The sequence below is a fragment of the Fragaria vesca genome, linkage group LG2 (assembly GCF_000184155.1).
Source record: "Fragaria vesca subsp. vesca linkage group LG2, FraVesHawaii_1.0, whole genome shotgun sequence".
NCBI classification, from domain to species: domain Eukaryota; kingdom Viridiplantae; phylum Streptophyta; class Magnoliopsida; order Rosales; family Rosaceae; genus Fragaria; species Fragaria vesca.
The window spans coordinates 6858216-6874313 of NC_020492.1; the positions used below are offsets into that span (position 1 = coordinate 6858216).

At 42.1% G+C, this 16098-nt stretch overlaps 4 protein-coding genes across 4 annotated transcripts; 2 read left to right on the plus strand and 2 right to left on the minus strand.

Moving 5' to 3' along the window:
* The first annotated feature begins 556 nt into the window (after nucleotides 1-556).
* Nucleotides 557-1330, plus strand: LOC101313386 (early light-induced protein, chloroplastic-like). The gene is made up of 2 exons (XM_004292197.1): nucleotides 557-706; nucleotides 890-1330. The coding sequence occupies exons 1-2, from the start codon at nucleotides 557-559 to the stop codon at nucleotides 1328-1330; spliced, it is 591 nt and encodes a 196-aa protein (XP_004292245.1).
* Nucleotides 1331-4053: 2723 nt separating this feature from the next.
* Nucleotides 4054-4755, minus strand: LOC101303950 (early light-induced protein, chloroplastic-like). Its single transcript, XM_004289947.1, has 2 exons — nucleotides 4570-4755; nucleotides 4054-4482 (listed from the first exon to the last, which is right to left on the minus strand). The coding sequence occupies exons 1-2, from the start codon at nucleotides 4717-4719 to the stop codon at nucleotides 4054-4056; spliced, it is 579 nt and encodes a 192-aa protein (XP_004289995.1). The 5' UTR covers nucleotides 4720-4755.
* A 6472-nt stretch (nucleotides 4756-11227) lies between these two features.
* LOC101303659 (early light-induced protein, chloroplastic-like) lies at nucleotides 11228-12145 on the plus strand. The gene is made up of 2 exons (XM_004289946.1): nucleotides 11228-11536; nucleotides 11624-12145. Exons 1-2 carry the CDS (start codon nucleotides 11387-11389, stop codon nucleotides 12050-12052), a joined length of 579 nt encoding a protein of 192 aa, XP_004289994.1. The 5' UTR covers nucleotides 11228-11386; the 3' UTR covers nucleotides 12053-12145.
* A 541-nt stretch (nucleotides 12146-12686) lies between these two features.
* Nucleotides 12687-15242, minus strand: LOC101302217 (xyloglucan galactosyltransferase KATAMARI1-like). Its single transcript, XM_004289942.1, has one exon. The coding sequence runs from the start codon at nucleotides 14876-14878 to the stop codon at nucleotides 13007-13009; it is 1872 nt and encodes a 623-aa protein (XP_004289990.1). The 5' UTR covers nucleotides 14879-15242; the 3' UTR covers nucleotides 12687-13006.
* Between the last annotated feature and the right edge of the window lie 856 nt (nucleotides 15243-16098).

The window sequence follows — 16098 nt, forward strand, 5'->3', positions numbered from 1 at the left end:
CGCACCCTAAGATATAACATGTATCACAATTGGCACATTTTAAGAGTCTATAGGAAAAATATTTGGTTGGTTTTATCCAAAACGTCTCTACAAATTAAAGTTAGGGTGTGAAACCATCCAAACAATTGACTTATATCAACTAGGTAACTCCATCTCCTCCTGCTCTCTCGTAGATTTGCAATGGCTAACAAATGCCAGTGGCTAACAAATTCACCATTAAGATTGGTTCCTTGTCTCTTAACACTTCTAGCTACGTGCTCGTTCCTAAACTGTGGAAAGCCTTCAACCAAATGCGACCGTAGAAAGCCTGCTGGTGCATTGCGTTGTTTGAGCAAGCCACGTTACTTCTTGTATATTTCTTACTACGCGTCATGTGACTCATCGTATCAAACCAAACCCACGATGGGGTGCCAAATATGAACAGTTGAGCTTCTAGTACTGGGTCTATAAACTCTACTATATAAGCCACTCCAAGGCATGCAACTTCCACACTCAGAAACTACCATTCTTCATCTTCAACTTCAAACAAAGCTAGCTTAATCATCTTGAATATACAATGGCTGCAACATCTGCTATGCAATCGATCCTCGGAAGTTCAATCGCTTATGGAGCTGCTGGCAATAAGAATAGATCTGTGAACCTGCAGTTTACTGTTCCTGCTAGTTCTGCAGTTCAAAGCTATCTTAGGGTTCGCTCGATGACCGAGGTAACTAACTAACTACGAAAATTATCTTATAATAAAGTCTCGTATATGTAAAACATTCGTGTGATTATATAGCAACATCATGTATCAGATATTTCCAGCGTGTGGTTACTCTAGGGTTAGATCATTTTCGTCTTAACATGCTGTAGTACAACAGTGATACTAACTGTGTCTACTTATTTGTAGGATGGTCAAAAGAAGCAACCAACAACTGTAACAAAAGCCTCAAAGAATCCACCACCAGCTGCAGCTCCTTCTCCTTCACCTTCACCTCCTCCTCCTTCTCCCAAGCTTTCAGACGTATTGGCTTTCAGTGGACCGGCACCAGAGAGAATTAACGGGAGGCTTGCAATGGTGGGCTTCGTTGCTGCTCTAGTAGTCGAACTATCCAAGGGGCAAGATGTGTTTGCTCAGATATCCAACGGCCCCGGAGTACCATTGTTCATCGGCACAAGTGTTTTGCTATCAGTGGCGTCCTTGGTTCCTCTATTGAAAGGAGTGAGCGTGGAGTCCAAATCCGACGGGATCATGACCTCAGATGCAGAGCTCTGGAATGGAAGGTTGGCCATGTTGGGTCTTGTAGCTTTGGTCTTCACCGAGTACGTTACCGGCAGTACCTTAGTCTAGAGAACTCTCTTACTGATCATTACAACTCAAAGGGTGTTTGCTAGCTTAGATATATAAGAACACCCTGTAAGCTTATGTAACTACACGTACATACGGTACATTTTATATAAGAGCTTCACGTAAGTTTGTAGATTCATGTTCAGTGCTCAGTTTATATCAAATACCATTGTACTCTCTCGGTCTTTATAATATATCGATTTCTATCTCACCGCTCAATATATACTCTCTTTCAATATACATCTTTGGATATGATATATACTTCAGGCAATGTCAAACTCAAATGCTTAATTATCACTCTTTTGCATTATCCTGAAATTCTAAAATGAATCACAAAAAATTACTAGCCAAATTAAATTCACAAGTCATCGGATAGCATGTAAAGATATATCCGGTCTATTGGAAAAATGTTCAATTCAGTGAATTCACTAATTGGGTGTCTGTGTTTTGGGGCTTCCCCGGCCATCCATTTATAGATTTTCGGATTCCGTTTCAGATCAATAAAATTGCATAATACAAGGAAGATGTATGAGATTACAATAAGTATATACACAAAGATTTTCTACAAAATTTAAGTATTTTAACAAGTATCAATTAGCAAAGAGGGTACGAATGACTACCCTATTTGCTTTGACATAATGATGACATATCAGAAAAATAACCCTACCGAAGAAGCATCGTTACAAATAGTATAACGATTAAACTATCTTGCCGCCGAAAAATAAATTCGGCAGACACTCAATTTCAGCGATCCTGAAACTAAGAGGTTGCATGTGTAAATTTAATCAAACACCTAGCTAGGTCAGAAAAAGGTTCACAAAGTGTGCATGCCAGTACCAAACCAACGTCGACGCCTACCATAGTGGTAGGGACTTATTACCGGCATAAAGCCAAATTTGACTAATAACAATGATTGAATACAATAAAACATAAAAATAAAAAGATCAGAGGATTTAAAAAGAACATTATATACAATAGCTAGCAAAAACACCATTTATCCGCAATGCTTAAATGTGTGTGAAATGAGATGAACATATTTAAACACAGGTTCTAAAGTGTAAATTTTAACGACCTATATACGCATGTATTTTTTTTTTTTTGTGGTCTCTAGAGGGGGCCCTAATTCGGTAATTCCCTTCTCACACGATTTTGAAGAAGCAGAGTTTCGAAGTATGGCACAGAGTTTGTGAGATGTTGTGGATTCGTAATGTATTAAAAGAAATGGGTTTCAAACTCAAGAAACCCATGGACTTGCATTGTGATAGCACATTTACTATCGAAATTGCTCATAATCCTGTTCAGCATGACCGGACAAAGCATGTAGAGGTAGATCGACATTTCATTAAGGAAAACTTGGACAGGAAAATCATTTGTTTTCCTTTCGTGTATACGGAAGATCAATTAGCAGATGTTCTCACAAGAGTGTAAAGGAAAGTGTTTGACGACTCGGTTGGCAAGTTGGGCATGATCGATATCTATGCGCCAACTTGAGGAGGAGTGTAGAATATTTTGAATACATTTACTTTCCTTGTACGTGTAGGTTAAATATTATATATAGGTGTAGGAAATATTTTCCTATTAACACTACAATTGTATCTCTATATAAACCTCATATATGGAGAATATGAAGAAGAATAATACATCGAAGCGTACCAAACCATATTGAATCCTTATTTTCTACTTTCTTTGCAAAGCAGAAGGATGGCAACGGCGATTCTGGTGAAGCTGCTAAAAATTCTTGGGAGAATGAACAACGCCAACACTCATGAGTGGAAGATAGGAGCAGAGCAAGTGGAATCCCAATGATTACTCAACACTCATGAATGGGATCCTGCATCGAGGCAGGGCAGGTACGAGTTCTAGCTGGTACCTTGCAATGATTACTCAACACGGAACTCACCTTCAAGATCTCCATGCCTACATTCTTGTTTAAAACCAAAACACACACATATTTACTGTTTCTAGTGCAAATTTTCCTAGAGGATATATCTCTTATGTATTTGGCCAGTAATTCTTTCCGATGTATTTAGCTAGAGTTTTTCATGTTATCAATCTACAGGAAATAATAATAGAGTGATTATCAAGCCTTTACTTTGTTGTGCAAACTATATTTGAGTTTGATATTGCCCACTTCCATTCAGTTTATTCCATACCAGGAGAAATATGTTACCACATGTTATTGCTTGTGGGACTTATTTTTGCATATCTTTCAGTCATTTCTGAAACAAGAAAAGACAGCTTTTGGCTGGTTGGATATGCTTCCCCACTTCTCCTTTCCCTATAAGGAAGAGGTGGATGTGAAGCCCTGTAATTCCATTTCTAGATTCAGATCTCCTTCCGTCTCTATAGTCTACTCCTTAATTTAGTAGGAGGTAGAATGAGCTGGAATCCTTTTTCAATTGGTACTGTTGTTTAACAAGAATAGAATGAGAACTGGGTCAACTGAACGAAAGAACCGAAGGTAGATTAAACCAAAAGCAAGCACAGATCCATTGCATAGTATTATTAGTATATTGAAATTTCAAAACATAGTATGTGTAATTACATATGAATTTACAGGGTGTGCTATAAGCTACGGAACACCCCTATGTATTGTAACGAGGAATGAGACAGATCTATACTAGGATTCCACAGACATACGTGGTGAAGACCAAAGCTAGAGGGGAGTGCATATAAGCTAAGCTAGCAACCGGCATGTGAAATGTAAGGAGCAATGAGACAGTTCTCTACACTAGGGTAGTGCCGGTCACGTACTCGGTGAAGGCCAAAGCTACAAGACCCAACATGGCCAACCTTCCATTCCAGAGCTCTGCATCTGAGGTCATGATCCCGTTGGATTTGGACTCCACGGTTACTCCCTTCAATAGAGGGACCAACGATGCCACTGATAGCAAAACACTAGTGCCAATGAACAATGGAACTCCGGAGCCACTGGATATCTGAGCAAACACATCTTGCCCCTTTGATAGTTCGACAGCCAGAGCGGCAACGAAACCCACCATCGCCAGCCTGCCGTTGATTCTCTCTGGTGCTGGTCCACTAAATGCAAAGACGTCTGAAAACTTGGTAGAAGGGGGAGGAGGTGAAGGAGCTTCAGCTGGCTGTGGATTCTTTGAGGCTGTTGTTACAGTTGTTGGTTGCTTCTTTTGACCATCCTGAAATTAAAGTAGACACATGGTTAGGTCAGGGATTATACTATAAGATAAACATTATGCATAGAAAAGAAGGATCATCGTTATTACCTCAGCCATAGAGCGCACGCGGAGATAGCTTGATACTGGATAACTAGCGGGAACAGTACCCTGTAGTTTCATCAGTGATCTGTTCTTGCCGGCAGCTCCGTAAGCGACAGAGCTTCCAAGGATCGATTGCATAACAGTTGTTGTAGCCATTGTAGATTCAAGGTAATATTTGAGCAGGCTTTGTTGAAGTTTGTTGAAGACGTAGAATGAAGGTTGGTTTCTGAGTGTGGAAGTTGCATGCCTTAGAGCGACTTATATAGTACTTCCTACTGGGAGGCAGTAGAGCTAGCTCAACGGATCATATTTTGGCACCCCATCGTGGGTTTGGTTTCATAGTGATGAGTCATATGACTCGTAGTAAGAGATGCACAAGACGTACGTGGCTTGCTACCACAACGCAATTCACCAGTGCAGTGGTTCTTTTTCTGAGGTTGCATTTGCTGCAAGGTTTTCACAGTTTGTTTCCAGCACGTAGCACAATTTGAGTGTTCTCCTAAGACTTTTCTGCTAGCTAATGGCCAATACAACATGTAAGAGAAGCATCAAATCGCTATGGTGAGCAGGTTATCTTAACAGGGACGTGTCCGCGTAGTTACTTCCATTTGTCTATCGACGTAATTGGAGTTGCGATCTTTACATGAATAGACGACTCTGACAATTCAGAGCATGAAGTGATTTGTTTGATAAGTAGGGGCGTAGGGCATGAAGAGATTGCCTCACTAATTTTTATCATTCCCATTGTGGAGGAAAAAAACTTATTTATATCATTCAAGTATATATTGCCATCTAATTCGCGTATATCACAGAGACTCTACCTCGTCCATTATTACTAAATGGATTATGTAGAATATTCTGAATATATTTATTTTCTTTTTATGTGTAGATTAAATATTATGTATAGGTGTAAGAAATATTTTCCTATTAGCACTACAATTGTATCTCTATATAAACCTCCTATATAGAGAAGAATAATATATCGAAACATACAAAACCATATTGAATCCTTATTTTCTACTTAGCATCAGAGCTTGCCAGATTTGATCCTTTCAATTTACACCCAAAACACCACAAATCGCTGCGTACCAAAAATCTCACAAATCACACACAAATTCCCAAATCCCAAAACCAAATCTGAATCCCGAATCACACCACAAACAAATCGTTGCATACATCAAAATCATAATTCCCGAATCCTTGAATCTCAAAAACCAAATCTCCAAAATGGCACACCAAATCAACTACCATACCACCGTACCATGTCGGTCTCCATGCAAACCAAATTCATATGCAAACTCAAAATGTCCTCTATGTGGAGTATTAGGTCATAGCAAGCAACGTTGCTTTGAAACAATTGGGTACCTGGATTGATGGGATTTCACCCTGAAACCCTAAAAGAATCAAGCAAAAACTGTCATAACCACTACAGAGGAATACCAACCATCCAATGCCTCCAATGTCACACAGTCATGTATGAGTGGTAAGGTATCTATGAATAGGTCCTGGATTATTGATACAGGAGCATCAGATCACATGTGTAATGATCCTAGCCTCTTGAAAAAATTAAAACCCTCCTCTCAAAATATTGTTTCTACCGCTGATGGTACTCCAACTCCGGTTACTGGAGAAGACTCTATTGTCTTATCAAACACATTAACCCTTGGTTTTGTATTAGTCGTCCCTTCATTATCATACAATCTTCTCTCAGTTGGCCAAAACATTCAAGAATTATCATGTATTGTCACCTTTTATCCGTCTTTCTGTGTATTTCAGGACATTCTAACGCGGCGGATTTTGGGTTATGGAGTGAGAAAAGGGAAATTGTACTACCTAGATCTGACAGAGACATGAGAGAAACATATGCAGTCTTTGGGTCAAGCTAATCAGGTCAATAGAGCTGAGAGTGCTAAGAAAGATGTGTGGCTTTGGCACCACAAGTCGGGTCATCTAAACTTCGGTTATTTTAAGAAGCTGCAACTGCAGTTATTTTCGGGTGTCAACTATTCAAATTTTCATTGCGACATATGTGAACTGGCCAAGAGCCACCGTATTTCATATTCACCAAGCCTAAATAAAAGTCTTGTTTCATTTATGAAGATTCACACTGACTTGTGGGGTTCTGCAGAAATTCCTTCTCTCTATGCACCCGGTATTTTGTGACGTTTATTGATGATTGTACCCGTACGACTTGGGTGTCTCTATTGAAGAACAAGAGCGATATTTATTCTAGATTCAAAGAATTTCACAAGATGGTGTCCACACAGTATCAATAGGTTGTTCGAGTTTTCCAATCTGAGAATGGCGGAGAATATATTAATGGTCTTATGCAAGAGTTTATGAAGTTACATGAAATTCGATATTAGACTTCAAATACTTATACTCCTCAGCAAAATGGACTGGCAGAGAGGAAAAATCGGCAGTTGCTTGAAGTTGTCCGTGCCTCTTTATTTGACATGAATGTACCTGTAGAATATTGGGGAGAAGCTGTGACATATGCTGCCTACCTCATTAATCGTACCCCTTCTCGGGTTATTAAATGTGAAAACCCTCTACAACAGCTTCAGAATTTTCTCTCAGTTCCTTCGTTGCCTAACTTGGAGCCTCGTGTATTTGGATGTACAGTGTATGTTCATATTCCAAAACAACAACAGAGTAAGCTTGATCCCCGTGCAAGGAAGTGTATCTTTATGGGTTATGCAGATTTTCAGAAGGGATATAGATGTTATGATCCTCTTACAGACACCATGCATGTATCCCTTGATGTGTCTTTTTGTGAATCTGAACCTTACTACTCAGGGGGAGTTTCAGATTCTTCCCTTCAGGGGGAGAGTAGTCGTGAAGAGAATAATCGAAATCTATTTGAATTTGAAGAATTTGCAGAATTAGAAGAATTGGAGAACAAATTCGGAGTTGGAGAAAATAACAATAATCAAGAAAAAGAAGTCACATTGGAGAATTTTCGTACTGACACTGACCCAAGTAGTGTGGACCCAAGCACTGACGCAAGGCACCCCATCGGTTATGCAAGTGGGCTTTACCCTGACACACAAGCTGTCGTTGACTCACGCATGGGGACGAGCGCTGGACCAAGCCAGCCCAGCCGGGTTCCATCATCAGGCTCCGATGCTGAGGCCCAATCGCCAGAAGCCGCGCTGATTCAGCTGGAAGCCGCGCCAAATCATCTAGCCCCTAACCTAGTGTCAACACGTGTCGATCCTATTAATAGTCCCATTGATCAACAGGGATCAATTCCTTTCAGTGGTCCTACGAATTTATCAGACAATTATCCGGTAACTGAAGATTCTATCATGTCAAATGTTTTCCTTTTCTCTCCACCATCAACTGAAGAATCCGCTGAGAATGTTCCACCTCAAGTACCGTTAAATTCAAATCAATTATCTGGGGTAGCTAGATGATGTTGTAACTAGGAAATCACAGAGGGTTACCAAGGGTATTCCAAAGAAATAATATGAACCAGACATCAAAGCCAAAACTAAATATCCTATAGCTAGTTACATGTCTAACCATAGGTTGGCTGGGTCACAAGCTCTTGTCATTAATCAATTATCCAGTGTTTCTATTCCTAGTACTGTACAGGATGCAATGACATATCCCAAGTGGACTCAGGCGATGAACAAAGAACAAGAAGCATTACAGAAAAACTCGACTTGGGATATTGTGCTTAAACCAGTTGGGAAGAAGACTGTTGGGTATTCACCGTAAAATTGAAAGCAGATGGGAGCATTGACAGGGATAAAGCACGGTTGGTTGCCAAGGGATACACCCAGCGGTATGGCATTGATTATGAAGAAACGTTTGCGCCTGTAGCAAAGATCAACACTGTTCGAATCTTGATTTCACTTGCGGCAACTAAAGATCGGCCTCTACGACAGTTTGATGTGAAGAATGCTTTCCTCAATGGAAACTTGGAAGAAGAGGTGTATATGGACATGCCCCCAGGAGTCAAATGTAGATCTTGCGATGTCGGAAAGGTTTGTAAGTTGAAGAAGTCTTTGTATGGTTTGAAGTAGTCTCCTAGAGCTTGGTTTGGAAGATTCTCCAAATCAATGAAGACATTTGGTTATAAACAAAGCAACTCAGATCACACTTTGTTGATCAAACGTAATCAGGGTAAGATCACCGCTCTGATTATGTATGTTGATGATATGATTGTTACAGGAGATGACCCAAAGGAGATGGAGGCTCTATAGAAGTACCTTTCAAAGGAGTTTGAGATGAAGGACCTTGGACAGTTGAAGTATTTTCTCGAAATTGAAGTTGCAAGGTCAAAGACAGGGATTTCTTTATCACAGCGAAAGTATGTACTTGACTTGTTAGCTGAGACCAGAATGCTTGACTGCAAGCCTGTTGAGACACCAATTGAGATGAATCACAACATTGCCATCTATCCGAATCAAATTACAACTGATAAAGGAATGTATCAACGTTTAGTAGAGAGACTTATTTATCTTTCTCATACTAGACCTGATATTGCTTATGCTGTGAGTGTGGTTAGTCAATTTATGCATTGTCCCAACGAAGAACATATGGATGCAGTGTATCGTATTCTGAAGTATCTTAAGATGACACCCGGAAAAGGCTTGTTGTTTGAAAAGAAGGGTGAATTAGAAGTTGTAGGGTACACACATGCAACATTTCAAAATAATTTTAATAGGGTTAGATTACTTTGTTGGAATGGGTTAGGTTAGTAGCTATAATTTGAAGCCGAATGATCAAATGTTTTGTTTTTTGGAAATTATGGCATAATCTTGTACTTATGGAATATGGAATTTGGATCTCATCGAGAGAACACTAATCCATTTAATAATAATGGACAAGGCAGAGTCTCGGTGATATACGCGAATTGAATTAGATGGCAATATATACTTGAATGATATAAATAAGTTTTTTTCCTCCGCAATGGGAATGATAAAAATCAGTGAGGCAATCTCTTCATGCCCTACGCCCCTACTTGTAAAAAAAAGGATTAAATTCAATTTGCCCCCTCGTACTTTAGGTCAATAATCAGTTTGGTCTTATATCTTTTTTTTAATAACGTTGGTCCTTGAAGTTTTATTTCACATCAGTTTAGTCCAATTTTTGAATTGCCCTCTTTACCATGACGTCATGCGCTGAGTTGTCCGCGACACAAAGGCCCAATTTCTGACTTAAAAGGGCAAAATAGTCATTTTATCTTTTTAAACAAATATCTCTCTGCCCCCTATATCCTTTCTCCTTCTCTCAGCTCTTCACCACCAACCCGAGGCCTCCACAACACTCTCTCGCATCGGCCTCGCCGTCATGGGCCAGAGCCTCGCCCTCAACATCCCCAAGAAAGGCTTCCCCATCTCCGTCTACAACCGCACCTCCTCCAAGGTCGACGAGACTGTCCACCACGCCGCCACCGAGGGCGACCTCCCTCTCTCCAGCCAGTACACCCCGAAAGACTTCGTCCTCTCTCTCCAGCCGCCCCCGATCCGTCATCATCCTCGTCAAGGCCGGTGCTCTTGTCGACCAGACCATCGCCGCCTTGTCTGCCTACATGGAGCCCGGCGACACCATCATCGACGGCGGCAACGAATGGTACGAGAACACCGAGTGCCGCATCCACGAGGCTTCTGCCAGGGGCTCCTCTGCCTCGGCATGGGCGTCTTCAGCGGCGAGGAAGGCGCTCGCCACGACCCTAGCCTCATGCCCGGGGGGGTCCCACTAGGCCTACTCCAATGTCCAAGACATTCTCCGGCCTTGACGGGAGCGCTGGCCTTGACGAGGATGATGACGGATCGGGGGCGCTGGAGAGAGAGGACGAAGTCTTTGGGGGGTGTACTGGCCGGAGAGAGGGAGGTCGCCCCTCGGTGGCGGCGCGGTGGACTGTCTCGTCAACCTTGGAGGAGTTGCGGTTGTAGACGGAGATGGGGAAGCCTTTCTCGGCGATGTTGAGGGCGAGGTTCTTGCCCATAACGGCGAGGCCGATGCGGGAGAGTGCGGTGGAGGCCTCGGGTTAGTGGTGAAGAGCTGAGAGAAGGAGAAAGGATATAGGGGGGGAGAGAGATATTTGTTTAAAAAGATAAAATGACTATTTTACCCTTTTAAGTCAGAAACTGGGCCCTTATGTCGCGGACAACTCAGCGCATGACGTCATAGTAAAGAGGGCAATTCAAAAATTGGACTAAACAGATGTGAAATAGAACTTTAAAGACCAACGTTATTAAAAAAAAGATATGGAACCAAACTGATTATTGACCTAAAATACGAGAGGGCAAACTGAATTTAATCCTAAAAAAAATCACTTCATGCTCTGAATTGTCAGAGTCGTCTATTCATGTAAAGATCGCAACTCCAATTACGTCGACAGACAAATGGAAGTAACTACGCGGACACGTCCCTGTTAAGATAACCTGGTCACCATAGCGATTCGAATCATTCGATGCTTCTCTTACATGTTGTATTGGCCATTAGCTAGCAGAAAAGTCTTAGGAGAACACTCAAATTGTGCTACGTGCTGGAAACTAACTGTGAAAACCTTGCAGCAAATGCAACCTCAGAAAAAGAACCACTGCACTGGTGAATTGCGTTGTGGTAGCAAGCCACGTACGTCTTGTGCATCTCTTACTACGAGTCATATGACTCATCACTACGAAACCAAACCCACGATGGGGTGCCAAAATGTGAACCGTTGAGCTAGCTCTACTGCCTCCCAGTAAGAAGTACTATATAAGTCGCTCTAAGGCATGCAACTTCCACACTCAGAAACCAACCTTCATTCTACGTCTTCAACAAACTTCAACAAAGCCTGCTCAAATATTACCTTGAATCTACAATGGCTACAACAACTGTTATGCAATCGATCCTTGGAAGCTCCGTCGCTTACGGAGCTGCGGGCAAGAACAGATCACAGATGAAACTACGGAGTACTGTTCCCGCTAGTTATGCAGTATCAAGCTATCTCCGCGTGCGCTCTATGGCTGAGGTAATAACGATGATCCTTCTTTTCTATGCATAATGTTTATCTTATAGTATAATCTCTGGCCTAACCATGTATCTACTTTAATTTCAGGATGGTCAAAAGAAGCAACCAACAACTGTAACAACAGCCTCAAAGAATCCACAGCCAGCTGAAGCTCCTTCACCTCCTCCCCCTTCTACCAAGTTTTCAGACGTCTTTGCATTTAGTGGACCAGCACCAGAGAGAATCAACGGCAGGCTGGCGATGGTGGGTTTCGTTGCCGCTCTGGCTGTCGAACTATCAAAGGGGCAAGATGTGTTTGCTCAGATATCCAGTGGCTCCGGAGTTCCATTGTTCATTGGCACTAGTGTTTTGCTATCAGTGGCATCGTTGGTCCCTCTATTGAAGGGAGTAACCGTGGAGTCCAAATCCAACGGGATCATGACCTCAGATGCAGAGCTCTGGAATGGAAGGTTGGCCATGTTGGGTCTTGTAGCTTTGGCCTTCACCGAGTACGTGACCGGCACTACCCTAGTGTAGAGAACTGTCTCATTGCTCCTTACATTTCACATGCCGGTTGCTAGCTTATAGCTTATATGCACTCCCCTCTAGCTTTGGTCTTCACCACGTATGTCTGGAATCCTAGTATAGATCTGTCTCATTCCTCGTTACAATACATAGGGGTGTTCCATAGCTTATAGCACACCCTGTAAATTCATATGTAATTACACATACTATGTTTTGAAATTTCAATATACTAATAATACTATGCAATGGATCTGTGCTTGCTTTTGGTTTAATCTACCTTCGGTTCTTTCGTTCAGTTGACCCAGTTCTCATTCTTTTCTTGTTAAACAACAGTACCAATTGAAAAAGGACTCCAGCTCATTCTACCTCCTACTAAATTAAGGAGTAGACTTTAGAGACGGAAGGAGATCTGAATCTAGAAATGCAATTACAGGGCTTCACATCCACCTCTTCCTTATAGGGAAAGGAGAAGTGGGAAGCATATCCAACCAGCCAAAAGCTGTCTTTTCTTGTTTCAGAAATGACTGAAAGATATGCAAAAATAAGTCCCACAAGCAATAACATGTGGTAACATATTTCTCCTGGTATGGAATAAACTGAATGCAAGTGGGTAATATCAAACTCAAATATAGTTTGCACAACAAAGTAAAGGCTTGATAATCACTTTATTATTTCCTGTAGATTGATAACATGAAAAACTCTAGCTAAATACATCAGAAAGAATTACTGGCCAAATACATAAGAGATATATCCTATAGGAAAATTTGCACTAGAAACAGTAAATATGTGTGTGTTTTGGTTTTAAACAAGAATGTAGGCATGGAGATCTTGAAGGTGAGTTCTGTGTTGAGTAATCATTGCAAGGTACCAGCTAGAACACGTACCTGCCCAACCTCGATGCAGGATCCCATTCATGAGTGTTGAGTAATCATTGGAATTCCACTTGCTCTGCACTTTATCTTCCACTCATGAGTGTTGGCGCTGTTCATTCTCCCATGAATTTTTAGCAGCTTCACCAGAATCACCATTGCCATCCTTCTGCTTTGCAAAGAAAGGATCCCATTCATGAGGTCCGACCTCCCGCTGTCCCTCCTCCAACAAAGCATACTTCCAACTAATCTCCTCAATGAAGTTATCATCTGTACGGCCTTCAACTATGTCCCTCCTTGCCTTAGTAACCTTGTTGATTATTGCTTGTACAGAAACATCAAATGCATCTTTGAAAATCTCCAACTTCGAGCGGGGATCAGCATATACTAGCCTTGGAATAAGGTTTATAACTTCCTCCCTCATGGCCTTCACCTTCTCGGGAGGAATTTGACTAAGCCTTTCCTCTATGCTTATATTCTCCTTACGAATATCATTCTCTGGGATGAACACTGAATATGTTGTGTAATCTCTTGGAAGATGCCAAGTATATTGTGCGTATGCTGACCCTGGATGGAAGAAGACAGGTATGCAACCAGCCAACATCGAATCAAAAGCAGATCTTCGCGTGTATGAATCACCCTGAGGTTGCAGGCAGAAAAGGGAGCTCTGAAACATCTGCATGATACTGCTTGGTGAATGACACTTGCTTTCACCGAAATCGCACTCCAACAGCTTACCAACCTTTGAGCTCTTGCATTGATCAATAATCTGCCCTCTAATCGACTTGGCATTGCCAGGACGTGGGGCACCAGCAAACGAGAAGAGCCATTTACGCTCTAACTTTCTCATGCGATCCTGCCAAATTAATACATCAGCATCTTTGGCCGGATGGAAGTATGTGGGATATGGAATACCAAAATCATTGGCATTCCATGGGCTTGATTCCACCACAAGCATTGACATATTTTTAGCAGCCGGCAAAAAGAGAAGCTTATTACCCCAATCCTCTTCATTTTCTGTAAGCCTCCGGAAATCCCATGTAATCCTGCCTGCAACAAGAAAATGATCTTTGCCACCCATAACGCTCCATTCTGGCCTCTTCATAAGCCAATCAACCAGATCCAAAGAAGCTGCATCTCTCCTCGATATATTGAACCCCCAAAGGTACCGTGCAATATCAAACCCGGCATAAAAAGGAACAAACACAGCTGCAGCAAGAGACGAGTCATTCGTCAAGCACTCATATTGCTTCATCCGGTTGGTGAAAATAACATCCACAGCAAACTGGTTCGTGGCATACCAGCTCGTATCCTCAAACACCCCCTCAACATTCTCAAGCGGAGGACCAAGCCCGGCATTGGTTGTGAACTTACACATATTCGTCCACAGGCTCAAACTCCTACACTCCTTGAGCATATCCTCATTGAACCTCGGTGGGAGGTCATGAACATAAATGTACCTCCCACCACACGGATCACTCTTATTCTCCACCGTCCTCAACGCCCTCATAAACGGATACTTCTCAGCCTCTTGACTCGGGGTGGTCTCCACAAGGGGACCAATTTTACGAGTAACAGGTACAATGGTGGGTTTTGGTTCACTGTCTACCTTCCCCACCTCAGCATCACTGGTCACAGGAACACGCTTCGGTTCATTGTCTACCTTCGGCTTCTCCACCTGAGGATCACTGGTGACAGGATCACTCGGCTTAGGTTTCGGTTTCTCCATCTGAGGAGGAGGATCAGTCACAAGGATAGGCTGCGAATCCGAAGACATAGGACCAACCTCTAGTTTACCAGATTGATCCACAGCACTACTACTACCAAGCACAATGAAATGAAAATACAACAGAAGCATCCAGAAGAAAATCGACAATGACGCCAAGAAACAAATCCTGGTGTTCTGATTCTTCCCCGTCCCCTTCTCCATTTGCTCCGACGGGAAATTCGTCGGCGACCGCCGCCTCATTTCACTCCAAATCCCAACTCAAAACCAAACCAAATCAACCACTCACAAAAAACACCATTCTTTTACAAACTCCGCAATCAAAACACAAACCCAAATCGATAGCACAATCACAAAAACATTGAGCTCAGCAAGACAGAATGATACTCACAGCTCTGTAGTGCATGAAGTTATACAGAACCTGAAGGGCCCGAAGAAACCGGAAATCGAGCGAATCTCGGAGCGGAGGCGAAGTGGGTGGGTTTGATCTGTGTGCAGGGGACGAAGGCAAGAGACTTCAGAGGAGGGGGAGTGGTGAGAAGAGCAGGGAATGGAGGAAGGGCAATGGCAAAATGGTAAATTTGGGGAGAGGAGACAGAGGACTTACAGTGAGGTTTGATTTTTGCTGAGGAAAGATCGAAACTTTAGGCTGAATTTGCTGCTGGGTTTTTGTGAGAGAGAAAAGTGATGGAAATTGCGAGCGAAGAGGGGGGATATTATAGTGGCGGTGCACGTTAGCTTTGTCGGTAGCTAGTAGGATTTCGCCGCGTGGAGAGAGATGACGTCACTTATGAAGAGAAGCAAAATTGTGGGGGGGGTTTTCTGCACCAACAGTGTCTGAACACTTGGGTGACTGACAATATGGTACCCGAACTTACAAAGTTATCAAAATGGTACCTAAACTTGATTTTTAGTATCTACGTAATACCTGTGTGGTTAATCACGGTCAACGGACTTGTTAAACGAGGCAAAAAGACTTATTTGTCCTCCATTTTCTCTGTCGTCGATCTACCTTATAGAGTTTCAGGTGCTGGACTCTTTCAAATTTAAAAGATTGAGACTTCAATTTCCGAGTGTAGGACGAGGATGACGCCTCGACGTTGTCGGAGCAATCTCAGGTAGGATGACGCCTCGACTCTAATGCCCATAACTAATCAGTGCCGGTATGATTTGAGAAGGGGAAAGATAATATTTCAAATGGAGAAAGAGAGCTAGAACTAGATGAGGTCGACTATGGAGTTCGACAATCAAAAGGATCACCTGTGATTAGTTTGCATTTGGTTCAGTTCAATTTGTGATTAATGGCTGAAATAGGAATCTTCCCAATTGAAGCCAATTCCATGATCAATCTTTTTTCTCCCAAATGGTTTCTTTTCAAATGGGTTACTTGTTGCTGATGTAGCATCAGCCTTGGAATCATAGCAGGCTTAAACGATTGCTGGGATTTCAAAGCTAGGTTTTGT

Excerpts from the sequence above, each read along its gene's own strand:
- LOC101303659 (XM_004289946.1), top strand. The coding sequence starts at position 11,387 with ATGGCTACAACAACTGTTATGCAATCGATCCTTGGAAGCTCCGTCGCT. Across the intron at positions 11,537-11,623 it reads GCGTGCGCTCTATGGCTGAG|GATGGTCAAAAGAAGCAACC; the intron begins GTAATAACGATG and ends CTTTAATTTCAG.
- LOC101303950 (XM_004289947.1), bottom strand. The coding sequence starts at position 4,719 with ATGGCTACAACAACTGTTATGCAATCGATCCTTGGAAGCTCTGTCGCT. Across the intron at positions 4,483-4,569 it reads GCGTGCGCTCTATGGCTGAG|GATGGTCAAAAGAAGCAACC; the intron begins GTAATAACGATG and ends CTTTAATTTCAG.
- LOC101313386 (XM_004292197.1), top strand. The coding sequence starts at position 557 with ATGGCTGCAACATCTGCTATGCAATCGATCCTCGGAAGTTCAATCGCT. Across the intron at positions 707-889 it reads GGGTTCGCTCGATGACCGAG|GATGGTCAAAAGAAGCAACC; the intron begins GTAACTAACTAA and ends ACTTATTTGTAG.
- LOC101302217 (XM_004289942.1), bottom strand. The coding sequence starts at position 14,878 with ATGAGGCGGCGGTCGCCGACGAATTTCCCGTCGGAGCAAATGGAGAAG.